A 27,961-nucleotide genomic window follows, 5' to 3' on the forward strand; every position below is an offset into this window, starting at 1 on the left:
CCCCAGGACTTGACCCCTGAGGTAATGCATATTTTAAATAAAATGACGTCCAAAGCAAAAATCAAAGTGGGAAACCATGGTGTTTGGGTCCCCTGACCCCGTCCTCTCCCCTTTGGGCACCCACCTCCACTTACATTAGCACTTTTTTGTGGAATATACTGAGTGGAGAGTGGTTGGTCAGTCACATCATTCAGAACAGGCAAGACCCACAAGATGCTGAACCTCCAAGATTGAAAGAACGGAAATTAAAAAGGCGCATTTCAGGGATAGTCAGGCTGGAAAGGAAAGTGCTAGATTATGTTGGGATGTGCTTAATCTACACAGCACCCATTTTTCTTTTCACAACCACTTTCTGACTGAGCCTTTTGGCTGAGGCTAGAGGAACTTTACCGGACAGAAGGCCTGCCAATATCTTGCTTTGGCACTCCCTAGCACTTAACTCACTCCTGATTAGTAGGATGTAGATCCTTGGACTTTCCCTGAAAGTCTTTGGGGACACATGGCCTTATGGTCAAGTTCTTCCTCTCCCATGAGTGGGGTCTCCTTTTGGGAAAGCCCCAACTAGTACTTGGGTGGACCTTGCTATGGCAAGTCCCCTGAAGAATGAGGTCTGCTTGATTTTGGCCAGGTTCACTACGAGTTCCCCAATCCCAGTCAGGAGTCTTGTACCTTATGGTCAGGTTCTTCCTTTCCCATGAGGGTCTCCCTTTGGGGAAGCTCCACCTAGTACTTGGGTGGACCTTAGTATGGCAGGTCCCCTGAAGAATGTGGTCTTCCTAAATGCAGCCAGTGCCATGAGTACCCCAATCCCAGTCATGAGTCTTGCACCTAATGGTCAGGTTCTTCCTTTGCCATGAGGCTCTCCCTTTGGGAAAGCCCAACTTGGTACTTGGGTCAACCTTGCTTCGGCAGGTCCCCTGAAGAATTGGGTCTGCTTGATTGCAGCCAGGGCCATGAGAACCCCAATCCCAGTCAGGAGTCTTGCACCCAATGGTCAGGTTCTTCCTTTCCCATGAGAACCTCCCTTTGGGGAAGCGCCACCTAGTACTTGGGAGGACCTTTGTATGGCAGGTCTCCTGAAGAATGGGGTCTTCCTGATTGCAGCCAGGTGGACAAGTACCCCAATCCCCTCAGGAGCCTTGCGCCCTTTGGTCAGGTTCTTCCTTCCCCATGAGGGTCTCCTTTTGGGAAAGCCCAACTTAGTACTTGGGTGGACCTTGCTTCGGCAGGTCCCCTAAAGAATAGGGTCTGCCTGATTTTGTCAGGGTGGACCAAGAGTACCCCATGCCCCATCAGGAATCATGTGTCCTGGGGAATCAGAGCCAGGGTCCTTTTTCTTAGGATGAGGACAATGTGTACATCCTGTGTACTTTTTTATGGTTCTGTTTTTGTGTAAATATGAAAGTATATCAGCCTCACATTCCCTAGCCGCCTGAGCAAGTCAGGAGTGGTGAAACGCGTCAAGAAAGGTTGGTTTTTGGGTAGAGACATTGCTGTATGCAGTAAATTATACAATTATTTTTAAATACTGTAGGAGGAGCCAAGTGGAGTGTGGCTGATATTCTTTCATATTTTCAATGAAGTGGAAACGGACTATAATTGCCAGCACTCCGGTTGTCCATGTACAAGAGAGGCCAGCCTTGAGCCGCGCTATTGGTCTCTGTGTGTACTTTTTTTTATTGTTTTATTCTGAGTGTGCACTGCTAGATCTGACTTGCTGCAGCTTCTAATGCACACTGTGAGAAGCTCACAGCATGCAGTGAAATCAGAGTAAGTCATTACACTACAGGAGATGAGGCTGTGCAACCGTGCAAGACTGAAGGGAAGACAGTAGTTTAATTTGAAGCCCAGAAGATATTTGGTATCTTTTTGTATGTGTGTATCATATGTGAGGTTCCTGCAGGTACATATTGCCTTGAAATAAAAGAATGCTGGCCTGCATATGGAAACGTAATATGACAGTGTGCACAGCTCCGTCTCCATGTCACAATAGCACAGCATCCAGCCCGGGAATAACTCGGAGTGATTCATCCTCTCACACCTTGCCGTTATTCAACTGTCTTGTAAATGGGGCCAAATATAACATCCGATCGCAGTCATTTCTTTTCAGACTCCTATTTAACTCTTGATAACTCCAATAGAGAGATAATTAGTCATACATCGGTCACGTCTTATTAAATCTATGCTAACCAAATGCCATCCATTTACAAGAGGGATACAAATATCCATATTTTATTTGTAGACAAAAGGGGTATAAAATCAAGAAATATGCATAGAAAAAGTGGCATCTAAAGAACATGTATTCATATGTATAGAGAATATGATAAACAAGGGCCCAATACTTTAGATTTGTGATTTTTGTTGACAGTTTCAGGTAAGTGAGCCCCTGTGCATCAACGGGTTTCACTGATCCGCTTTCTCAGGACACACAGGAGGGAAATGAAGGAAAAAACAGGTCTCACTGTATGAAAAGAAAAAAATTGCATAATACATATATTTGCATTCACCTTATAAATACACATGAGCATGTCCAGCAGGGATGGACTGGCCATAGGGACTACAGGGAGTTTCCCGGTGGGCCAAAGGCTCAGTGGGCCGTTTTTTAAAACAGAGATGCTGCTTGGAGGACTTTTTATTAACACCCTGGCAGCGCCCCAGTGTAAAAGCACTCAGGCTTTCACACTGGGACTGCAGCGGAAGCATTTTTCAGTCACTTTACAGGCGCTATTTTTAGCCCAAAAGCGCCTAAAAAACGACTCAGTGTAAAAAGGGGTCTCTCTCTCTCTCTCTCTCTCTCTCACCCTCTCTCACCCTCTCATGATATACAATAATAGATGTAGGGGCCTTTTGGTGGGCGTGATTTTTCGGGGGGGGGGGGGGGCTGCATTTTATTGAATTAAAGTGGGCCGGTCTGGATGAAGTCCAGGGCCAAATTTTTGTCCCAGTCCAGCCCTGATGTCCAGACAAGGTGAATGCAAATATATTTGGTCACCACTCACCATATATACTGTGCTTGAGGTGTCTATCATGCATATTGGTTGTTGTATGTAACATACACACACAAAATTATATATATTGATGCACAGGGGCTCACTTACTGTCAAAACTATCAAAAACAACCACATATATAAAAGTATTGGGCCATTGTTGGCCCTATTCTCTATACATATGACGATATGCGATTAGATGGCACTTTTCTATGTACAGTATATTTCTTGATTTTATACCTTTTTACCTACAAATAAAATATGGATTTTTTTATATAAACATTGTGGTCATAATTGCCTTTAAAATCTGACCTAGTGGTACTCTTTTCTCTCTCTCTCTTGTTTTAAGTTAGATTTATAGGTGTGGCAAAGGAGTGATTCTAGTATTTGTGACAAAGCCTCTCATTTGTTTTATCAGCGATGACATCACTGGGTATGTGTAATGAAAATGGAAGGGTTTTAATTTTTTTTTTTTTTTTTTAATTTAAAAAAACAACAAAGAAAGGGAAAAGGTTTCATTTAAATATTGCATCAGCAGGTTGATGAAGGGTGAAAGGAGAACCAGGGAAGGCAACATTTAAGCAGATAATATTTTAGCTTCAGGAAACCTTACCAAGTCTATACCAAATCTAGAGGGTCAGCCCTTCAGCTGTATGCATATAACATATGGGTGGCACAGTGGTTAGTGCTTTCACCTAGCAGCAAAAGGGTCGCTGGTTTGAATCCCAACCATGACACTACCTGACAGGAGTTTGCATGTTCTGCGTGGGTTTCCTCTGGGTGCTCCGGTTTCCTCCTACACTCTAAAGACATGCTGGTAAGTGAATTGTGTCCTGTCTAAACTGGCCCTAGTATATGTATGAATGCGAGGTAGGAACCTTAGATTGTAAGATCCTTGAGGGTATAGGGACTGATGTGAATGTACAATATATATGTAAATTGACAGCGATACATAATGGTATCGCACAAAAGTGAGTACACCCCTCACATTTTTGTAAATAGTTTATTATATCTTTTCATGTGACAACGCTGAAGAAATTACACTTTGCTACAATTGTCATTGTCCCAGTAACTACAAATCAAAAAACAGATCCATGCAAGTTTTTTTTTTTCCTTCTTAAGGATAAAGATTTACGACTTCTGAGATGACTTGCAGATGGATGGAGAGAGTGTTCAACACAAACATTTATCTAGACTAATAAAAATGCCACTCAGTTGTCATTGGTGAGCAACTCCATCATCAGCTGTCAGAGCGGCGGGGTGGACACAGCAATGGGGAGTATAAATGCAAAGCCAAAAAGGTGACCCGATTCCCTTGGAATGTTGCATTTAAATATAGCATTTGCATGAACGGTTTATAGCGCTCATCAGCAGACAAGTCCTATAGGACGTAACATAAAGCCATACGGTTTTCAGCTGGAGGCAGGATACGCTGGGTTATTTTCCGAGTTCACCTTTTGTATAAAATTGAACAATTCTATGCATAAAGTGAATGCCCACGGGACTTTTAAAGAGTCACACCAAGAAAAAGCAAACTTTTTTTTTGTTTTTGTTTTTTAACAGAAGGAAAAAAGCAAACATTTTTAAACCATAATGTATAAAAAAAAAGTTTTACCATTTTAAAATTAAATATAACAATTTTATTATTCACATTCCATATTGGACATTAAAAAAAGGATATAAAGTACATCTAAAATAAATAAATTATATATATATATATATATATATATACACACACACATATATACACACACACACATACATACATACATATACACACACATACACGCATTGATGTGTAATGCCATATTACAAGCTGGAATTTACATAGCAGCAAAAGTGTATGATATAAACCAGCCACCGATATATACTGTAGTCTCTCACGACGCGTTTCTTGAAGCAAAGTTCCCTTCTTCTGGAGATAAACAAAGATCAAGTTGATAAGCACCGTTTGTGGAAAGACCATGTCATGAAGGCAATTTACTAACGTTTACCGCCTGCGATAATACAGTCATGTGACTCATTTGTATAAATTCTCAAATGCGGTTAAAATATTAAACCGTAAATAGTAAATTCACAAAAAAAAAAAAAAAGATTATGCAGTATTTACCGCCAATGCACAATGTGGTAAATTCCAATCCACAGACGGAACAAAAAGTAAAAAAGCATGCAATATTCATCACCAGGGTTTTGCTGGCGGTGAAGCATGCGCATGCGGTGAAGCATGCGCAATCCTTGCCGACGGAAATCTCAGAACCTCGGCCGGCATCCAGGGCTACGTGGAATTTGAGGAAAGTGGCCAGTCGGCCTCACGTCGCTCCGCTCGCTAGGCCTCCTGGCTCTTTCTTTTTTTTTTTTTAACATCCTCCAATCCACGGGGATGTTAAAGAATGAGCCTGGATGCCGGCCGAGGTTCGGAGATTTCCGTCGGCAAGGATTGCGCCTGCATCTCGATAGGGGAACCTTAACGACAAGTCACCGGTACCAGGTCCCCAAAGTCACAGGATGACCGTTTTAACATGGGAGTCTATGGAAGGGGTGCCCGACTTTGAAAAATCGGTGCTCCCCGGCCGTAGATCCCCCGGACAACAAACTTTGCACACTTGTAGAGGAAGAGTGGGGCCAAGTGTGTACCGGGTCCCCAAAGTCCGGGAGATCAGGCGCAAAAAGGTGACTTGAGTATAAGCCGAGGGAGGCATTTTCAGCACACAAAAAAATGTGCTGAAAAACTCGGCTTATACTCAAGTATATACGGTAGCATGTCGATGATGGAGGAAAGGCAACATATAAGCAAATTAAACATCAAACATCCGCTATAACTTATAGTGCATGGATTGTGAAAGCCAGAATCCTTGGTTTTCATCCAGTAATGGGTAGACATGTTGAAGAATGCAAAAGCTGGATGTGTAATTTTAGACTGAAGAGAAATAAAATCTCAAAAGGACGCCAAATTAGAACAGCTCGCTTGTCCGTACTTTTATTCTGTACTTCTGGGGTCCTCCAACCTTACCATAGACACTTATGCCGTCTGCACACTACAATCACATGCTTTGTAGGGGTAGATGAAAGTAAAAATGCATATTCTCTGCTCGGCCAAGAAGCTTTCAACGTGGCAATTGGAGCAATGAAAGAAATCTCCAAAAAATGCCCAGATTTCTAATACAAATGTCCTACCTCCGATCTGTGATCCAAGGCGCCCCTTGTACAGAATGCTCTCCTGCTGGTTACAGGAGACAATTGCCGGTGGAATGTCGTGTAAAGCTTGTAGCACGCCGCCACGCACTCTTTGTAAAACAAGATGGCTTTAATACCCCCAGCTTCCCATTTCACCTTCATTCCAGTTATCTAAGAGCCGGCCACAAAGAAGACCATTCTCTGGGCTCTGAAATCATATCTGAGCTGCGATACAGTTACAGATGAGATTGGCGCGACAGAAAGACAGTAGGCCTATCTATGCGTTTCCTAGAAGTCTTGTCCACCTGTCTGAGGAACAATTAGACATAGGGAGATCCATGGGAAGAATGACTGACTGCGCCGGGGTTATGGTTTAAACAACAAGAACAGGTCTGGTTCTCATAATTGTTTAGTGGACACCAGACCCGTCTTTAATGTTGATTGGACCCTGGGCAAAAAAATTCTTGGCCCCCCCCATGCAATTTTGCTCTGTGGAAACGCTCAGGGCTGTCATTCATTCTAAAAGGCACCCCTACGCATGTAAAATTTCAGTGCATGAGCGGGAACTGCAGGCAGGGCCGATCCTAGGGTCACATGTGCCTGGGTGCAGAAATATTTCTGGCACCCCACATGGGCATGGTAATTTTACTAACTCCTCCCCATTTACCGCCAACGCCCCAGCACTGTCAGTGTGAAAGGGCTCTTGGTATATCTCATTATACATCACATCTGTAGGATAGACTTCTGAGGCGCAGGAATGGGCAGAGGCTGTGTATCCTATGCAATCTACCATGCCATAAAACATCTAGGAGCAGGGGCAGACCAGAGCACATGTAAAAGGGATGCCATCCTCCAGCACACAGCACACTGAACACTGTGAATCACCTCAGTTCTCTCTCTGTGCAGCCCGAGATAGAGATGGGAGGGGGAGGAATTCCAACTGGAGTTGGTGGAGACAGTGCAGGATCCAAGACTCCCAGTGTGAGGAATTCATTCCTGCACATTAGCACTCATTGAAAACTGGAACCCTCTGGAAGGTCAGGAAGAGGAGCAGCCCCTCCCCCGAGCACTGCCAGGCTGGACGGGCTGCCCTATGCTCACACATTAGTTCTGGACGGATACAAACAAGTAGAGAAGGAGGGAGGGGAGAACTCTGGCACTTCGGCGCCCCGACCTCTGCAGCCGCCTGGGTGCAAAGCACCCTGTGCACCCTGCCTAGGATCGGCCCTGACTGCAGGAAAATCATATAGTAAAAAAAAAAAAAAATGCAATTTCCCTGCGGCTGGGTTTGCACCTTTTTCTTTTGCAGAAAAACAGGCGCAGCAGCCCATTCATCTGAAACAGGCCTCATTTGAATGGGCTGCCGTGCCTGTGCGAACGCCACTGTGAACCTAGGGTAACATTTTAAAGACATGCTGATAGGCCAATTGGCTCTAGTATGTGTGCAACATTAGATTGTAAGCTCCTTGAGGTCAGGAACTGATTATTAATATTATTATACAGGATTTATATAGCGAAAACAGCGATTTACAACATGGGACTGATGTGAATATACAGTATGGTATGTCAAGCACTGTATTAATTATTGTTGCTTCACATCGGTGTGCACAGCCTATTGCATTAGGGTTTGGACCCCAAAGCTCAAACACACACGTCTTTCTCTGCAGCCTCAGCTGCACTGGCCAGTGAATAAATGGGAACTTCTCGTTGCCGATCGGCTTCTTGTTTATTCACAAACTGAAGCACAGTAAATACAATTAATTATTCTTCAATTATGATTGAACACAGTGAGTGTGTTGACTTTGTTCATTCAGAAAAGGAAGGGGCCGGTAAAGGACATATTGATTAACCCCTTCCTCCACTCTCCATCCTGAAACATCCCCTGCAGCAGCTGGGGAGAGAGGAGAGGAAAGGGGGAAGCCAGCAGCACTGCGGTGGGGGGGAGTGCACAACACTGGGGGAAGCCCGGATAGTAGGAGGCATCGGCACCGCAGAGTGATTAGGGTGTGCCCAGGCACACCTGGCACGCCCCCTGTGCATGCCTATGTCACTACATTAATGCATGTTATAAACACTCGCAGGCAGGGCTGGACTGGGACAAAAATTTGGCCTATTTGTACCCTCATTGCTGTATGGATTGTTGTTTTTCTATCAAGGATCAATAAAAGGTGGCGAGAGCGGCTATCCAGACTTTTCACTAAATGTCTCATTCTACTTTCCCCTCCAGAATGATGGGGCCATCTTTGTTCAGGCATCACCAGGGTTACTATCTACTCTCTGGACTGAGATCCTGGATCACCTTGTGACTGCCGCAAAAGTAAAAATGTTGCAGTCTCATCATGGGAGCGAGAAAGAGGGGGGGGGGGGGTGTACACATACTTCAAATTCTTCTACATAGTTCTGACTGATGAAGCCAAGAAAAGTTCTCTTTAAAAAAAAAGGCTGCATTTGTTTTAATATCAATTAATTTGCCCATTCTAGCTTTCATTAGGTGACTTCTACCTTCAGCATTGTCATTTTATAACCCCATTTTGGAATAATGATTCAGGCGTTTGTACAAACTGTGTGCTCCCGAGTCCCGGCACCAAAGCTGTAAACTGAGCCGACGTTCTTCAATGGAGCTTTCAAATGAGCAGATTCAAAACTGGAACAAAAATGGATGTCATCTCACACAATGCAACAGAAGATTTATTATTCTGTACGAGGAAAGCCGTTTTGTTAACTGGAGTGAATCGTCACGATGGGGAAGAGAAGGGTGAGCACAGGAACATTTATATATTCATACATTGTGAAGGTGCCTTGTACACCCTCCACCATTGCCAAACAGGTGAGTAACACTTTTAGGGCTCATTTAGACTTGGTTATACCCTGGTTATACCACACCATTGCATTACAATCGCAGGGTGGTTGCGGCGCATTGGCTTAAATGGTGCACGTTCGGCGCCAGTACTGCCCAAACTCAACGTAACCCCCCCATCCTGCCTGGTCTAGAGGAAGCCGTGCCAAGGAGACGACCTAGGAGAGGCCCCTTGCTGGAGAGAGCCAGGGAGAAGGCTGGTCTCTCAGAAGGGCCTGGTGACTCACTTGGAGGATGCACTGAAATATTGGAACGGGAGTACAGTGTTGCCTGGGTCGGCTTAAAGGTTCTGACACTGTGAAGCTGGACATTAATCTGAATCTGGAAAAGTCTAAGTGATCTGCTAAGGTACTTGGGACCCCTAATCCTCACCTCCGTAACCATTCTGCAATAAAAAAAACTTTAAAGAATCAAAAATGTCTGGCTCCCAATATCTTGTCTCGGTCCCCCCATTGGCTCAGCCCTGGTGCGAGATTCTAGCCCCCCCCCCCCCCCACACACACTTCTGGAGGTGCTGTCCCGCTATTGGGGTGTCAGAGGGTGCATGTTGGATGAAGGAATTTCCTATATACTGGCATTCTAAATATATACCATGTACAGCCATCCCTCTGTCTAGTGGAGAGTCGGCTGTATTATACACCACGCTTTGTTTTTTTCCTTTTTTCTTCTCCTTTTCTCAGGCATAACATGGAAACGGTAATGAAATGAGACAGGACTGGGTGATCTGCGCACAGAGCAGGGACTCTGCCTCGACACTTTGATAAGAATAATTCTGTTGCTATGGAGGGACTGGAGCAGAAACCGTCCTGAGCTCCAATGAAACATTCACAAAAAAAATATCAAGTCCTCCAGACAATGGAATGCAGAATAAATGGGAGGGGAGGGGGGGGGCACACTGAAGAGAAAAATAGGAAGAAAGTGCTTTTTTTTTTATTATTTATTGGTTTTTACTTTCTAGTAAAAAGGTAAATGTACAGTTCTTTAAGGAAACAATGTTAGTGACTTATTTTAAATGTGGTCCTCCTTATTCCACGGCCCTACAATTCCAGTTGCGATGACTCCCCCCCCCCCCCCCAAGCTGGACTGTAAATGATTACGTTGCTGCCACTCTTGCTGACATTATTATGTACAATGCAGAACCAGCATTGAATAAGATAACAAGGACCAGCAATGGAGAGAAGAGGACAGAACAAGCATATTCCGCATAGGCTTGGGTGGGTACACCCAAACATGTAACGTGCCTTCTCCTCCTCCCCTCCGATGCCACATTTGTCACCTTTTTGGGGGTGGAGGGGTACCTGTTTTTGGACAGGTATCATCCCCACTTCCAAGAGAAGCTCGGTCCCCCTTCTCCTTCCCCCCACCACTGGGCCATTCAGAAAGCGGCGAGCACTTCGTGCATGAGCAGTAAGGAGCCGGCAGCACCTGAGAGCCAATAGATTCCAGGACACGTATGTGTAGCTGCCGACTTAATTTTTTGCTTGTGGGGCAGAACTCCGCTTTAAAATTTAATGCATGACATAGGAGTCCCAGAGCACTATGAAGGCAATGATAGGGAGCCTAAAAGAAAGATACTCTGCTCTTCTTTCTGTTTGGTCGTAGTGCTCTGGGACTCCTATGTCATGCATTAAATCTTATATATATATCATTGTATGTTCACAACTACATATAATACAGTCTCTCTTTATGAAGACATTTCCCATGCAATGGCTAGAATTCCATTATCTGGTGTTACTATAGCTTGGGCAAAGCCAATACAACATTTTCTTACCCAAAGCTTGGAGAAGAGCAAAGCCCCCCGACATGCTTAATGTGCAGATTGCGCAGTCTATAAAGCTATACACTCTTCAGGTTAAAGGATCAAGATAAGAACAATGAAGCTTTAAATGAGATCAATAATATCCACAGGGAACGTCTCTGCGACTCTGCCACGCTGCGCTCATACCTTGTGCGCCGGGAGCGAGATACAGGTCAGCCCAGCAGGGAGACATTGTAGCTAAAGTTCTTTATTGAAGTCTAAAGGATTGAATTATGTAAAGTGTAGAAGAATCAATTACTGCTGCTTATTCATTAACTCTTCGCTCAGAAGCATTGAGCGGTGTAAAGCCAGCCTGTTTCCTGAAGCTGGACTCGCAAAATCAGGTTCAGCGAACTACATCTGTACCGTCCCAACTGCAGATTCATATTTACCTTCTACAATGGTTACTTGCATCGTCTACATGCCAGCCAGTAAAAATCTAGTGCCTGGTTGCCTACACTAGAATCTGTACCTTCCATACTTTATAGCAGTGGTCTCCAAACTGTGGCCCTTTGCCTGCTTTTATTCACCCCTTGGGGCAACATTTTCATCCACCGATAGCAACATAGGGGCATAATTCCCCCCACTGACACCAATGAAGGGGTAGAACTCCTCCCAATGACATCAATGGAGTACACTTCCTCCTAATGACACCAACAATGGAGCACAATTCCTTCCATTGACACCAACAATGGGATCCAATTCCTTCCAATAACACCACCAACGGGGCACAATTTCTCCCACTGGCACCAACGATGGGGGACAAGTTCTCCCACTGGCACCAATGATGGGGCGCTATTCCTCCAAATGACACTAGCGAAGGGGCATATTTTATTCCCACCGACGTCAGGACCTTTTCTACTCCCAGTGGCCACAGTCCAACCCCCCTTAATGGGGTTGTAAACCTTTGTGGTTATGCATTAAGGTGAAAAAACACCTTGCAGTCACCAAAATTCTACAAACAATACCCCATAATGATAAACGTTAAAGACGTTTTATTTGAAATCTTTACAAATTTATTAGAAAAAGAATGACCGAAAATCCAATGTACATAAGTATTCACAGTCTTTTCTCAATAGTTTGTTGAAGCCCCTTTGGCACCAATTACAGCCTCAAGTCTTTTTGAGTATGATGCTACAAGCTCGGCACACCTATTTATGGGCAGTTTCTCCCATTCTTCTTTGCAGTACCGCTCAAGCTTCATCAGGTTCAAGTCTGGGCCACTCAAGGACATTCACAGCGTTGTCTCTTAGCTACTCCTTTGTTATCTTTGCTGTGTGCTTAGGGTCGTTGTCCTGTTGGAAGATGAACCTTCTACCCAGTCTGAGGTCCAGCGCACTCTGGAGCGGTATTTCATCAAGGATGTCTCTGTACATTGCTGCATTCATCTTTCCCTCGATCCTTACATGTCTCCCAGTTCATGCCCCTGAAAAATATCCCCACAGCATGATGATACCACCACCACCATGCTTCATTGTAGGGATGATATTGGCCAGGTGATGAGCGATGCCTGGTTTCCTCCAGACATGATGCTTGCCATTCAGGCCAAAGAGTTCAATCTTGGTTTCGTCAGACCAGATAATTTTATTTCTAATTGTCAGAGTCCTTCAGGTGCCTTTTGGCAAACTCCAGGCAGCTGTCATGTGCCTTTTAGTGAAGAGCGGCTTCCGCCTGGCCACTCTACCATACAGGTGGAGTGCTGCAGAGATGGTTGTTCTTCACAGAGAAACACTGGAGCTCTGTCAGAGTCACCATCGGGTTCTTGGTCACCTCCCATTTTTGGATGATGGAGGCCACTGTGCTCATTGGGACCTTCAATGCTGCAGAAATGTCAGTACCCTTCCCCAGATCTGTCCCTCAATACAATCCTATATCAGAGTTCTACAGGAAATTCCTTGGACTTCATGGTTTGGTTTGTGCTCCGACATGCACTGTTAACTTTGGGACCTTATATAGACAGGTGTGTGCCTTTCCAAATCATGTCCAATCAATTGAATTTACTACAGGAAGACTCCAATCAAGTTGTAGAAACATCTCAAGCAGGGGGTCAAGTCCTGGGGAAAAAAGTGTGGGAACTCCCACCCAAGATCCACTCCCCCACCAAAAAAATAAAAATATAAGATACACTCATATGCATAATTACTAAAGCGCATTTTTTTTTTTAAGCAAGTTCTTTCTAAATCCCACGATAACTCTTGGCAGACCTCCGCAATGTCTCCTGGGAACAATGACAAAAGCTCCCAGGAGACATTGTGGCATCGAGGAAGTGACGGAATACCCGCACACTACCCGATGAATCCATATACAGGAAGTGGCCAGTAACATAAAGGATTACTAAGGTTCGCCTGCCCCTGACAGCGAGTCAAGCTGGGCATCGCCGCTCAGTGAAGGATTGGCTCGGGTGGCTCGGCTGCTTTAGTCCTGCAAAAGGGAACTGCGCTCCTGCTGTGAAAAAAGTGCAGGAACTCCGTTCCCATGCGTTCCCGCAGGACTTGAGCCTTGATCTCAAGGATGATCAGTGGAAACAGGATGCACCTGAGCTCAATTTTGAGTGTCATGGCAAAGGTTGTGAATACTTATTTACGCTAGATTCGCATTGCTGCGAATCAAAATCGCGCGATTTTACGGCCGCAAATTTGCTGCGATTCGCGGCCGCGATTTCAGGGAATGCCAGTCTTTAGAGCTGAATTCGCACACGGATCGAACTTGCACAGGACCCTTTCCTGCAGCTTAGATTCGCACCGCACTGATGTGAACTGCACTAATGGAAAACAATGTTATTTTAATGGCTCAAATCTGCAATATGATTCGCAGCAGTGTGAACCGGGCCTTACATGGGATTTTTTTTATTTTTAATAAATTTGCAAAGATTATAAAACAAACATTTGTCACATTGTTATTATAGGGTATTGTTTGTAGAATTTCGATAAAATAATTAAATTACAGCCTTATTCCAAATTGGATTCAATTAACAAAATATTGAAATTGTGTAGCGCTGTGAATACTTTCCTGGATGCACTGCATGTTCATTGCAGCAATTGTCAGCTGGATCATACATAGAGTTAGCATTCATCTAGTGTCTGTAGGAAGCAATAAACAGATTCCGGAAAGCTGAACACTTTAATGCTTTGTAATTGTTGGCCAAACCTGCTACCCCCAAGATCGGCATTTACAAGGTGCGATTAAAAAACATATTTCCGCGCATTACACGGCGTCCCATTCGCAGCTTCATTCCGCTTGAATATTCTAAACCGATTACAGGCAATTCAAAGGGTTTGATATACTCAAGGTTAACTCTGACTAATTTTAACAGTAACTTATCTGTATTTATACAGAATGTGAATGTTATGTTTCAAAGGTCGTCGCAGCCTCGCTATCAATGAGGGAATAGTGAGGATGGGGGTTGAAGTGTGACAAATGACACAATGGAGAGAAGTGTATGACAGTCAGCACTCAGAATCTAGCTTACCCAATGCCATAAAATATACTGACACACACAATATAAAAGGATTGCTGTTTATTTCCCAGCCATGTGAATGCAAACATATGGACTCAAGGCCATTACTGGCCAGCTACAGTACTTTCAAGTAGTTAACTGTAGTATCCGCCATGATGCGTCAAAGGACTCAGGTTCCAACATTAGCAGAGACTCCAGTGACAGTGAATGAAGGACTATGCTGATGTCAAGTTAGTCGACCTTTTACACCTTTTAGTAGTGTTCCCCGAGTATATGTTCTCCTATTGTAACTCTATTCTCTCCAACTCTTGTAGTAATATACTTCTAGTATACCCTCAGCATCTCCAGTAGTAATATATCCCAAGTATATTATTTCCCCCCCTTGCAGTTGTATATCCTTAGCATAGCCTCTTTACCATTGTAGTAGTAAACCCCTAGTATATCCTCTCCATCCCTGTAGTAGTATACCCCTAGTATATAATCTCCACCCCTTGTAGTAGTGTACTTCTAGTTAACCTCAGCACCTCTAGTAGTAAAATACTCCTAGTATATCCTCTCCACCCCTTGTAGTACTATACCCCTAGTATATCCTATCCACCCCTTGTAGTACTATACCCCTTGTATAGCTTTTCCACTCCATACAGTAGTAGACCAGCCTGTATATCACTTTCACTCCTTATAGTAATGCACCCCCGGTATATCGCTTCCACTCCTTATAGTAGTATACCCCCGGTATATCACTTATAGTAGTAGACCCCCCTGTATATCTCTTCCACTCCTTATAGTAGTACACCCCTGTATATCGCTTCCACTCCTTATAGTAGTAGACCCCTGTATATCGCTTCCACTCCATATAGTAGTAGACCCCGGTATATCGTTTCCACTCCTTATAGTAGTAGACCCCCCTGTATATCGTTTCCACTCCTTATAGTAGTAGACCCCCCTGTATATCGCTTCCACTCCTTATAGTAGTACACCCCTGTATATCGCTTCCACTCCTTATAGTAGTACACCCCGGTATATCGCTTCCACTCCTTATAGCAGTAGACCCCCCTGTATATCGCTTCCACTCCTTATAGTAATGCACCCCCTGTATATCGCTTCCAACTCCTTATAGCAGTAGACCCCCCTGTAGATCGCTTCCACTCCTTATAGTAATACACCCCCGGTATATTGCTTCCACTCCTTATAGTAGTAGACCCCTCTTATATCGCTTCCACTCCTTATAGTAGTAGACCCCCCTGTATATCGCTTCCACTCCATATAGTAGTAGACCCCCGGTATATAGCTTCCACTCCTTATAGTAGTAGACCCCGGTATATCACTTTCACCCCTTATAGAAGAAAACCCACGGTATATTGCTTCCATTCCTCATAGTAGTACACCCCGGTATATACTCGCCTCCCCTTGTATCTGCCTTTAGCGCAATTGCAGCGTTTTCTAAACCACCTACTGGTTTCACTCACTGCTTGAAATGGCTCTTTCATATCTATAGCTCTTCCACTCATGTTAAAGTAAACTGTGAGAAGTAGACAGATTAACAAGAAACACAATTCTAATGTTTTGTAGCAGTGGAAGAAAACATCGGGTACAATGACAACACTCTACACGGATCTTAGGCAGACTCTTACAGGAAACTTCCGTGTGGAATACAATGCTCAGCTGAGACAATAGAACTCGACTTTCTAGATTCCTAGAATTACACCTGCAGCGCTCTGTACACAAACACTTGCCATGTGTTCCCTCCTGTCCACAGGAATCCGCTGTCATCCGCAGCCAGATCAGAGGCACTGTACGGTATACGGGTTCCGGTGTGGACTCCGGACCGGCTACACCTCTGACACAAGCCTGCAGGAGGAAATGACTAATTGTTTGTCTAATCCACAGAGGTAGAAAATAGACGGGGAGGTTGTAATTCGGGTCCTTCAATGTGACACTTCAAATTAGTACTTTAGAGAAGTTACTGTGGCACCAAATACCACGAAAGTGGTCACTAAAGTCGATAATCTGTTACAAGTAGCAGGCCCTCAGCCAATCAGCAACAGGGACGAAACTGGTTCTCTGATGTCATTAGTATCCCAGACACATTGATACAATTTAAAACTTATGCTCAGGTTCTAATTGTTCACAAATGTTCCAATTGCCTACCATGTTGCCACAAAGATGCAAAAAGATTTCATTTTTTGGAATAGTTTAAGGGTTGAGAACTAGTGGTCATCTCACTTCATGCCTTCTTGAAGGAACAACTCATATTTAATGCTACTTCTGAAGTATTTCTATTGAACATCTTGGAGGACTATATTAGTCTAAAGAAGCCATTCTCAACCAGGGTTCTGGAACACTAGGTTTCCTCTAGAGCAGGGGTATTGATTTAAAATTCAAGGCGGTCCAATCGCTAAAATATTTATCCAGGTCAGAATCTCAAGCTTGTGCCATCAGAGTGTCCCCTTCCATCAGGTGCGCTCAGAGTAGCCTGTTCCATCAGGTGCGCTCATCAGAGTGTCCCCATTAGTGCCCCCTTCCATCAGGTGTCCCCATTAGTGCCCCCTTCCATCAGGTGTCCCCATGTGTGCCCCCTTCCATCAGGTGTCCCCATGTGTGCCCCCTTCCATCAGGTGTCCCCATGTGTGCCCCCTTCCATCAGGTGTCCCCATGTGTGCCCCCTTCCATCAGGTGTCCCCATGTGTGCCCCCTTCCATCAGGTGTCCCCATTAGTGTCCCCTTCCATCAGGTGTCCCCATTAGTGCCCCCTTCCATCAGGTGTCCCCATTAGTGCCCCCTTCCATCAGGTGTCCCCATTAGTGCCCCCTTCCATCAGGTGGGTGTTTGCCATTAGTGCCCCCTTCCATCAGGTGGGTGTTTGCCATTAGTGCCCCCTTCCATCAGGTGGGTGTTTGCCATTAGTGCCCCCTTCCATCAGGTGGGTGTTTCAATTAGTGTCCCCTTCCATAAGCTGTCCCCTTTTCAGAAGTCTCTGCGGGTAATACCACCTGCAGAACGCAACCCACTCTAGAGAATTGGGTCCCTCCACAACCCTGTGCAATGCATATGATTGAGGCCCGATGGTGCAGGCTAGGGTTGTCCAGATACCGATACCAGTATCGGTATCGGGACCGATACCGAGTATTTGCGCTAGTACTCGTACTCGCGCAAATACTCCCGATACCAAAATAGAATACTTTTTTTTTTTTTTTTTTGTGACATCGAACACAAATTGGATGGCACCATTGGATGGCACTGATAGGTGGCACTGGCATTGATTGAATGGCACTCATAAATGGATGGCACTGATAGGTGGCACTGGCATTGATTGGGTGGCACTGATGAGATGCACTAATAAGCTGCCTCCCTGCACTGATGCACTAATGGGCACTGATCTGCACTGATAGGTGGCACTGGCTAGCTGCACTTTTGGGCACTGGCACCGATGAGCTGCACTGACAGTGATCACTCCTTCAATGACATGTAGTTTTCCAGTACCGTATGCTAAAAAACAGCCCCACACCATGATGTACCAGTTCTTCATAATTCTAAAGAAAATATCTTTGGTCTGTATTGTGGTTTGAAAACGGTCACATGACATTAAAAAAAAGTATCGGTATTCGGTATCGGCAACTACTTGAAAAAAAGTATCGGTACTTGTACTCGGTCCTAAAAAAGTGGTATCGGGACAACAGGCATTTTCTTTTAGGGGTTTAAACAGGCAGTGAGGAGACGTCATAACGCCTCCTTACCGGCCACCAACCTATGAAAAGCGATTCACCACAGATTGCATTTCAAAAAGACTACCGCATGTGTAAACAAGCTCTGCAAGTCATGGGAAACTGGAAATCTCTTAAAAGACTATCTTCTTCAAGAAACAATTTGTTTGACATTGAAGAGACAAACAATCGCCAAAAGCAAATAAGGCACAAGCGACGTCTTCCTGACAAAGCAGTGCGGAGGAGGGGCTGCTTCTGCCCAGGTTTAAGTAAATATTCTTTTCATAAAAGACGTTATTCATTCTGTTCAAACTTGCTCCTATGATGACGACAGCGCAGCAGATTTCTCTCCATTCCCCATTGAAAATCCAAAGGCGTTAGCGTTATCTGAACCCTAAAGGAAGGAGATTTTATTTGCTTAAGCGCCGTGCATCATAAATGTCTTTTTATATTTTTTTTCTATTAAAAAAAAAAAAAAAAAAAAAAAATTGTTTTATCTATAAAACATTGTTTCCACCTATTTCTATTAGTAATGTTGATCTCCTCCAGCCTTTTGCAGGCACTTCCAGTCTACATGCGGCTCACGCCAGCATTGGCCTAACATCATTGCTGTAGATCGAATCCCTGCCAGCTTTGAACCACGACAGCTTAGCCTGCAGGGGTCTCAAACTGGTGACCCTCCAGCTGTTTCAAAACTACAAGTCCCATCAGGCATTGCAAGGCTACAAGCATGACTCCCACGGACAGAGGCATGATGGGACTTGTAGTTTCGCAACAGCTGGAAGGCCCCCAGTTGGAGACCCCTTTAGGGTGTCAGTGCGTCAACCTCTAGACTTCATTGGGGGCACATGTGACAGGGGGACATTTTAGGAGCACAATGACTGGATCACAGGGTATAATTTAATGCAAGCTGCAGGTTTAAAAAGGTTGAACACATTTTCTATGGATCTACTATTCTACTATGACAACATAGTCACTTGCTGCCCAATATAGCCCACTTATATTCAGATGCCATTGTAATGAGATAATCAATGTTATAAACCGAGATAGATATATTAGGGCTGCGGAAATTAACGATTAATTCCTCGATTAATCGTTAATTTCTTTGATTGATCAAAATTGTACGATCCGTGGATTGAGCTCCGCAGTCGCGGTCTCGCCCATGGGAAAGGCCACAGTCTGCTGCCTGCTGTGCTTTCTATTCTGGCAAGAGCAGGAAGATGTGGACATTACGGAGGAGATGTGGACCTTATGCCGCGTACACACGGTCGTTTTTTTGAGATGAAAAAAAAAACAACATTTTTAAAAACGTCATTTAAAATGACCGTGTGTGGGGAAAACGTTGTTTTAGGTCTTCTGAAAAACGACAAAAAATTAATTCGAACATGCTTCAATTTTTTATGTCGTTTTTCAAAACGTTGTTTTTTGTGTCATAAAAAATGACCGCGTGTAGGCTAAAACGGAACAGAGTGCCGCCGTACGTGCTGAACGTAACCGCGCTTTGCTAGAGCATTTTGAAAAACCGATGGTGTGTAGGCAACGTCGTTTTTTAAAATGAAGTTTGAAAAACTTTGTTCCCCCCCCCCCCCCCCCCCCATGCTAAAAAATGACGTTTTTTTTCATCACAAAAAACGACCGTGTGTACGCGGCATCAGAATTTTGCGCGTCGGAATTGCTACAGACGACCGGATTTTCCGTTAGGAATATTTAACGTCTGATAATTTGAGAACCAGCTCTGAATGGAGTCTGATGGAGCATACACACGGTCGGAATTTCTGTTCAAAAGCTCACATGGGACTTTTGCTGGCGGAATTTCCAATCGTGTGTACGGGGCATAACCGCTTTCACCAATCAGATACAGTCACTGTTCGGGTTTTTCGGATAGCTGTGAGTGCCAACTGTCAAAATGCAACAGCCATCAGTGGAGATTCGACCGTCCAGGCAGAAATGGATATCAAGGTATAAATCTGTTATTATCAAAAGAGTGGGTGGGAATTTCGTAGTTGGAGCGCATGGAAACATTTCAGGTTTATAAAGTATAGGATGCTGCTCTGGCTGCAGAACTTCCTGTACCTGGAAGCAGGAAGATATCGTCTGGCAATGATCAATGTGTATTTTGCAAATGAATGTGATATCAAACCCTCACTTATGCAGCTTTTTATCTTTTAACCACTTAAAGCAGAGGTTCACACAAAAAGTGAACCACCGCTTTTTGGATCCCTCCCCCCCTCCGGTGTCACATTTGGCACCTTTCAGGGGGGAGGGGGGTGCAGATACCTGTGAGACAGGTATTTGCACCACTTCCAGGTTCTGACTCCCACGGGGAGTCCAGCCTCGTGACTTCACACCCTCGCTGTCTTCTGGGAAACACTGTTCTCACCAGAGAGCGAGGACCAGTGACAGCATGTCACGATCCTTGCGCATTCACAGTAAGGCAGGGGTCGACAATATCCGGGCGCCAGGTCGCATTGGCGACAAGAAATTGTGACCTGGCACCCGCCGGTAATTGAGGCCGCAGCCTACAAGGCCGCAAAGCCACGGCCTCAATTGCCGGGGGAGGTGGGGGCGCACAAAGGCACAGGATCCTGTGTCTCCGTGCCCCCCCACCTCCCCCGCCGCGCAAACGCGCCGGGTCCGCGACGGCCGGTAATTGAGGCCGCGGCTTTGCGGCCTTGTGAAGTCCCAAGCTCTTCGGAAGCTTCTGTGATCTGGCGCCATCTGGTGGTGGCCGTTGGCATTACATTGGCATTACAGCAATTCTAATGTGTGTAATTTTTCACTATTTTCCCTCCAATTATAACCCCCAAACATTATATATATTTTTTATTCTAACACCCTAGAGAATAAAATGGCGATCGTTACAATACTTTGTCACGCCTTATTTGCACAGCGGTCTTACAAGCGCACTTTTTTTGGGGGAAAAAAAATACACTTTTTTTTAATTAAAAAAATAAGACAACAGTAAAGTTATCCCAATTTTTTTTTATATTGTGAAAGATAATGTTACGCCGAGTAAATTGATACCCAACATGTCACGCTTCAAAATTGCGTCTGCTCGTGGAATGCCGACAAACTTTTACCCTTTAAAATCTCCATAGGCAACGGTTAAAAAAAATCTACAGGTTGCATGTTTTGAGTTGCAGAGGAGGTCTAGGGCTAGAATTATTGCTCTCACTCTAACGATCATGGCGATACCTCACGTGTGGTTTGAATACCGTTTACATATGCGGGCGCTACTCACGTATATGGTGTTCGCTTCTGTCCGCGAGCTCGTCGGGACGGGCGCATTTTCTGGCTCCTAACTTTTTTAGCTGGCTCCTAGATCCCAAGCAAATTTGTCAAACCCTGCAGTAAGGAATCGGGCAGTGAAGCCGCAAGGCTACCAAGTCACATAAGTGGCCCTTGCTCTTCAAAAAGGTTAGGCATCCCTGCTCTATATAGTCCACGCAAGAAAGGAGAAAGGCTGGTGGCAGGGAAGTCGGCAAAAACAGTTTTATTATTGCATGTGAAAGTCAAAAAGAAAGAAAGCCAACGTGTTTCACCCGCCAGGCGTTAATCAGCCATGATTAAGGCCTGACAGCTGAAACGTGTTGGCTCTTTCTTTTTGACTGTTGTTCACATGAAATAATAAAAAACTATGTTTTAGGCGACTTCCATGGCACCAGCCTTTCTAATTTTTTGCAGGGCGTTTGATGACCTTGTCTCGGGAATGCTGGGGAATGTTTATTTTATTTTTCTCAATGTGTTAAACTCTGAGAGCCGGTTCACACAGGGGCGACCTCTCAGCCGCCTGACAAGTCGCGGTCCGCTCTATTCAATGGAACCGTTCTAATAGGAGCGACGCAGCGTCGCTCCAACTTAGAAAATGGTTCCTGTACGACTTTGGGGGCGACTTGCATTGACTTCGATACAGAAGTCATTTTGCAAGTTGCCTCTCAAGTCGTCTTGCCGAGTCGCCCCCAAAGTTGTGCCGCCTGTCTGTGAACCCGCTCTGAGGGTTTAATACTATTACTTTTTTTTATTTTTTTTTTGGTAGCTTAATAGTATTGTTTGTATAATGGTCTTCTTATAAATCATCGTTCACAGGTCTGGTGACCCTGATCTTCTATTTCCAGATACAAGCCTTGCCTGTGGCCACCTATACGGGCTCCCCAATGTGTGCACACAGTTCAAAAGACTAAAGCTGCAAGGTATTGTGTACACGGCTTATCTCCTACTGACACCGAACCAATACAAACAGACTGGTGGAAAGGAAAGCCAAGATATCTAGTAGCTGATCCCGTAGCACCACATCCAATACCCGGACGGAGGACTTGGTTACATTATTGTCGTACGGAACTGGAAATACAAAAATGATGTAATCGACGCTACTGCGCAATCCGTCCAACGATCAGGTGAGGGTTTCCCACCATCATTTCCAATTTGTCACATTGACATTTAAAGCGGAGTTCCGGCCACAATTTCACTTTTTATATATAAATACCCCTGTAATACACAAGCTTAATGTATTCTAGTAAAGTTAGTCTGTAAACTAAGGTCCGTTTTGTTAGGTTGTTACAGCATTTAGACACTTTATAAAATAGAAATTGACTGGGGCCATCTTAAGTGTGGGCATCATGAAGCCAGACTGTATGACTTCCTGGATTTCAGCCTTGCAGATCTCGCACATGCTCAGTGCTGCACAAGCAGTGTCAGATCAGGTTTCAGCACCTGTGCTGTCCAAGTCACATGATTCTTTGAGACTGGGGAGTGCACAGACTGCTGGAAAGTTACACCCACTACATTCCCAGGAGTCTGTGCGGTGTAGGTTAGGAAGCATTAAGCACCTAGGTGCAGGAAGTGGGAAGATTAACTATTCTGCCTAGCAACAACACTTTGAAGGCATCTAAAAAATATTATTTTTTTTTCGTAAAGGACTAATGACATTTTTTTAAAACTACTGATGTAATGTTATATTTATGGGTGGAACTCCACTTTAATGAGTTTTATGCATGGCATGTATGTTATACTCTTTAGTGTTCCCCTTTGTTCCTCCCCTGGCTGCTACATGAAAGGTTGTGTAGAGAGAGGCAGGGGAGCTGGTCCAGCACAGACAGTAGGAATGTGTAAGGGAGGTTTAGGCTGTGCTAGGGAACTGACTCTTTGTGAATGAGTAAGAATCTATTTTTCCCCACCACAACCGATAGTGACTGTTTTGATTGACTCAATCTTTCATTTTTGCTAGGAAGGGAGGGGGGGGGGGGTGAGTCATAAGTGGGCCAATGAGAGCCACAGAGCTGGAGGTGCGTCTGTAAATCCAGGAAGTGAACAGGCAGCAGCTTCAGCTGCCCACAGTTAAAATGGCTGCAGCCAGACTTAGCCCCCATTCACACCTAGGCGTTTTGTCGCCTGTAGTGTGACGCCGCAGCAGCCCAGAGAGGCTGGAGGGATGAAAACACATTGCCCTCTATGGAGATGGTTCACATCTCCACGCCGAACACCGAACGCCTGAAAAAAAGTCCCGGACCTTTTTTTCAGGTGGCTTTCGGCGTTCGGCATAGGAGATGTGAACCATCTCCATAGAGGGGGTGAGGCTGCATTCACAATCGCAGCGTTTTATCGCCGCAAATTGCGTTACAAAACGCCGCAATTTGTCGCCGCAATTCGCGGGACAAAACGCCGCGATTTTGTACGCCGAGGTGTGAATGCAGCCTTAGGCTCCATGCACACTGAAGCTGATAAACTGCAGTTTGTCGTTTTGACTTTTTTTTTTTTAAAGCCCATAAACTGAACTCTATGTTAGCCTATGTGCCCATGCACACCTTGGTGTTTTTTAGTGTTAATGAGCTTTGGAGTTTATTGGCTTTTTTCTGAACACCCAAAATTTGCGTTCAAAGTGACGTTTTTTGACGGGGAAAAACGCAGAAAAACGCAGAAAAAACGCAAAAAAAAACAAAACTCTTAAACGTTTTATGTTTTTTAATCCGTTAAAAAAAAAAAAAAAAGCTACACTGAAAAATGCTGATTAAATCTATTCCAAAAACACTAAAATAACGTTGAAAGGCTCTCTGCAAAGCTACTGGCGTTTTTTTTATAGCTTTTATCAGCTTCAGTGTGCATGGAGCCTAATTTATTGAATAAACAAGAATACAAAATTATCAAAACACACAAATTAATATCAACAAAATTAAACAAATAAAATAAGTTAATATCCATATAAAAACACAACTTCCCTATGGAGGTTCTGAAAAGTTTTATGGGATGGATAATAGAAAACAAATCCTTGCAATCACTTGTAACACAAATACCGCCATATCTACCGCTGATCAGAGTTATGCAACAAATAAATGGATTCAGACCCAAATGATCACATTGTATAGTATACAAGAAGGGAATACTATACTACATTGTATAGTATAGTTGATCCAAGCAACGTTAACATTCCTCCAGCCAACAACCTTCCCGTCCTTACTCAGCATGGAACCTTGGTTGTTTCTGCTGAAACTATTCATTGTATAAATCCGATCGATAATAACTCCATGCAATAACACATACCAAGGACATCCATAGAGCAATCACCACCAACAATTCATGCTGCAACCATCTAAGAAACAAGTGCATTCCACCCATAACTCATATTTTCACTTCTGCTAGGAGCTGCTCAATTGGCAGTCCAGGAATTCGATATTTGCTCTTTGGTTGACAGCTCCCCTCCCCCCATCTCCCACAGCCAATAAGAGTGTTCCCACTTTCCCTGTTCAATTGTTCTATTTCTCAACCTGGGTTCTGTGGAATGCTAGGATTCCTCCAGAGGATGTTAAGGGTTCCTTGAGCAATTTCTACCTCTTGAAACCACAGACACCAATGATCTCCATAAGGGTGACCCCCCCCCACACACACACACACACACATTACACTCCGATTGTACAATTTCCTTTAGATGTAGCATCAACTATATAGTACCAGGGCCTGAAAATAGATAGATAGTGAAGTATTGTTTGGGTCTGTCCTCATAAGGTTTGTACAGAAACTGTACAATCAGATTGTAAAGTTTATGGTCAGCTTAAAAGGGTTGTAAAGGTTTGTGTTTTTTCACCTTAAAGCGGATCTCCACCCTAAAGTGGAACTCACGCTGATCGGAACCCTCCCCCCTCTGGTGTCACATTTGACACCTTTCAGGGGGGAGGGGGGTGCAGATACCTGTCTAAAGACAGGTATTTGCACCCACTTCCGGGCCACACAGTCTCGGGCAGACTGCGGGCATGACTTCACCTCCCGTCCCTGTCCCCCCCCGTTGTGTTCTGTGAACACTCGGCTCCCAGTACACAGCTAGAGCCAATCGGCAGGTGTAGCGCAACTCGCGCATGCGCCGTAGGTAACCCGGGCAGTGAAGCCGGAGCGCTTCACTTCCTGGTTCCCTCACCGAGGATGGCAGGGGGGGGGGGGGCAGCAGAGTGACGAGCGATCGCTCGTCCTCTGCTGCGGACGGCGCTGGACTCCAGGACAGGTAAGTGTCCTAATATTAAAAGCCAGCAGCTGCAGTATTTGTAGCTGCTGGCTTTTAATATATTTTTTTCAGCGGAGCTCCGCTTTAAGGCAGGGTTTTTTAAATCCAGTCCTCAGGTCGCCACCAACAGGTCATGTTTTCAGGATTTCGATCAGACTGTTTTCATCGTATGAACCGATCGTGTGTACAGGGCATAACTGACCACAAACGTAAGGAACATTCATCCAAATGACCATCACACTAATGTACCATAAGCTGTAGATATAGTAATTATTAGCAGTGGTTCCTCAACAGCAGAAAATCTTTTTAAGGGTTCCACCATGTTAAAAAGGGTTGAGGAACCTTGGCATTGATTACCTCAAGTCTTACTTATCCCGTAAAGATTTTTTAGCTATCTGTAAGAGTGGATTCTTCCCGGTGACCCAAAGCGTGAGGAGCATTCTCCCAAAGACCATCACACCGATGTACCACGAGCTTTAGATATAGTAATTACCAGGGGTTCCCCAACACCACAACATTTTTTTTAAGGGTTCCACTATGTTTAAAAGGGTTGATGAAGGATGGACTAGAGACTTGCCATTGGTCAGCCTTATCCCGTAAAGATGTTGTAGCGTTCTGTAAGTGGGGATTCTTCCCACTATCCCCAAGGGTGGGGAGCATTTTTCTCAGTGACCAACATACTAATGTTTTATGAGCTTTAGATATAGAAATTATTAGGAGGGGCTCCCCAAGACTGGAAAGTTATTTCAAAGGTTTTCCCTTGTTAAAAAGGTTGAGAAAGGCTTTTCTAGACTGTATCAAAAGAACTGAACCTCTAAAGATCTGGGGCATCTCACCATTGACCACCCAGGAAGATGGGCAATTCAATGGACCATCAGTGGACCAACCCACAAAGCAGCACTTAGGATGTATTCACTTAATTGTACCCACCAGTACTCAATGCAATTTCTGATAACAGAATGCACGGTACAACAACGAAGGGAAGCAAAAACTGGTCAAAACATCACAACGCTTCATTGCAAACAAGGAGGGAACATTTGTATAATGGGAGAAGAAATGTTTCATTGAACATCTCTAAAAAGTTTGTATCTTTCTTCCCTGGGAATACGGTTATTTTCGGGCTAGCTTTGTCAAGGAAGGCGAGCAAATTGCTGCTTTCTCGTTAAAATGCAGGTTATCCCGAACACTTCAAACACAAATGAGCAGACATTGATGGCCAATGGGTGAGCACTTACCATTGAGTCCATTGGGAATACTCCTGTGGTGGGGTAGGGTGGAAAGGTCATCTGCGGATCTCCTGATGGCCCCAGACTTACTGTTCTCCACCGGTTTATGGTGATGGTGGTGGTGGTGGTGGTCAGGACTCCCTGCGCTGCCGGTGCTGGAGGTACTGCTGCCATCGCCTACATCCCTGGTACCAGAACCCCCATTGAGGTTGGTGAGGCTGGTCTGGCTGTCTATGGAACTCCTAGAACCTGCTCCATTCCTTTCTTCGTCCAGCATGAGAACTATCTCCTTCAGCTCCAGGTTGTCCCTCAAGAGAGCCTCCTGCTTGGCCTCTAGCTCCTTCAGCTTTTGCTGGTAAGCCCCCATCTCCTTCCACATCACGCTGGCTGTGTGCCTACCAAACCTTTGCCATTCCCTGGACAGCTTCTTGCCCTTCTGCCGGTCGTCGTCCAGGAAGCAGCAGAGTTCCCTGAGCTCCTGGTTGTCATCCTGAAGTTTCTGGTTGACCTCCTTCAAGCCCCTGATCTCATGCAGGTGGAGCTGCAGCCTCCTGTTCACGTCCTTCATCAGATTGCCATGCTCAACCATCAGGTTCATCTTCTCAGTCTCCACTTTCCTCAGCCTCTTGATGAGGTCCTCCTTGTTCCACCTCAGCAGCTCCTCATCTGAGATCTTGTTGAGCTCCTCCGCAGACCCTCCCTGGGCATGCTTGGCCATGGCAGGTGGTTCAAAAATATATAGATGGTTGTATACAGCGAAGGGTGCCGGATCAGGATCAAAGTCCCCTTCTGCCAACTAGCATCACTGTGCTGCTATACAACACATGCAAAGTCCAGAGGGCTCATTCATTGCTGGCTGCAACTTGTGCAGCGGGGTCTTCAAGGGATGTTCCCTCCCCAAACATTTACTCCAGGGGGGTTGTGTCCCTGTGTCATGAAAACTGAAATCCTCCTTCTGTGCAGATATAATCCTCCAGCTCAGCCAGGGCTCGATCTTACAGCTCTGCTGTCTCCAGCTCATCTGAATCCGCCTCCACCCTCCCAGTCCTGCCTGTCCTCCAGCACTGCCAGCTTTTTTTTTTTTTTTTTCCTCCTGGATCAAACAAGCTTTATTGACAATTACCTGGCGTACAGCCCAAACTAGGTCAACGTTCTACTCCAGTTGAAAAATAACAGAGAGGCATGAAGCTGCGCTAAGCTCCAACAATGGAATAACTTTTTCCTGATCAGCGTCTGATCTGACGCTACTCACAATATTTTATATTTTTTATTTTG

General features: G+C 44.8%; 1 protein-coding gene across 2 annotated transcripts in view; it reads right to left on the bottom strand.

The window, feature by feature from the left end:
* The window catches only part of CCDC85C (coiled-coil domain containing 85C), a 148,125-nt gene extending 120,373 nt beyond the window's left edge, over nt 1-27,752 (bottom strand). For both annotated transcript variants that reach the window (XM_040332994.1, XM_040332993.1), the window contains exon 1: nt 26,696-27,752. In XM_040332994.1, coding sequence (XP_040188928.1) covers nt 26,696-27,404 — 709 coding nt within the window. In that variant the 5' untranslated portion in view covers nt 27,405-27,752. The remainder of the gene's footprint in view (nt 1-26,695) is intronic.
* Between the last annotated feature and the right edge of the window lie 209 nt (nt 27,753-27,961).

This window comes from Rana temporaria, chromosome 13 (assembly GCF_905171775.1).
Source record: "Rana temporaria chromosome 13, aRanTem1.1, whole genome shotgun sequence".
Lineage (NCBI taxonomy): Eukaryota > Metazoa > Chordata > Amphibia > Anura > Ranidae > Rana > Rana temporaria.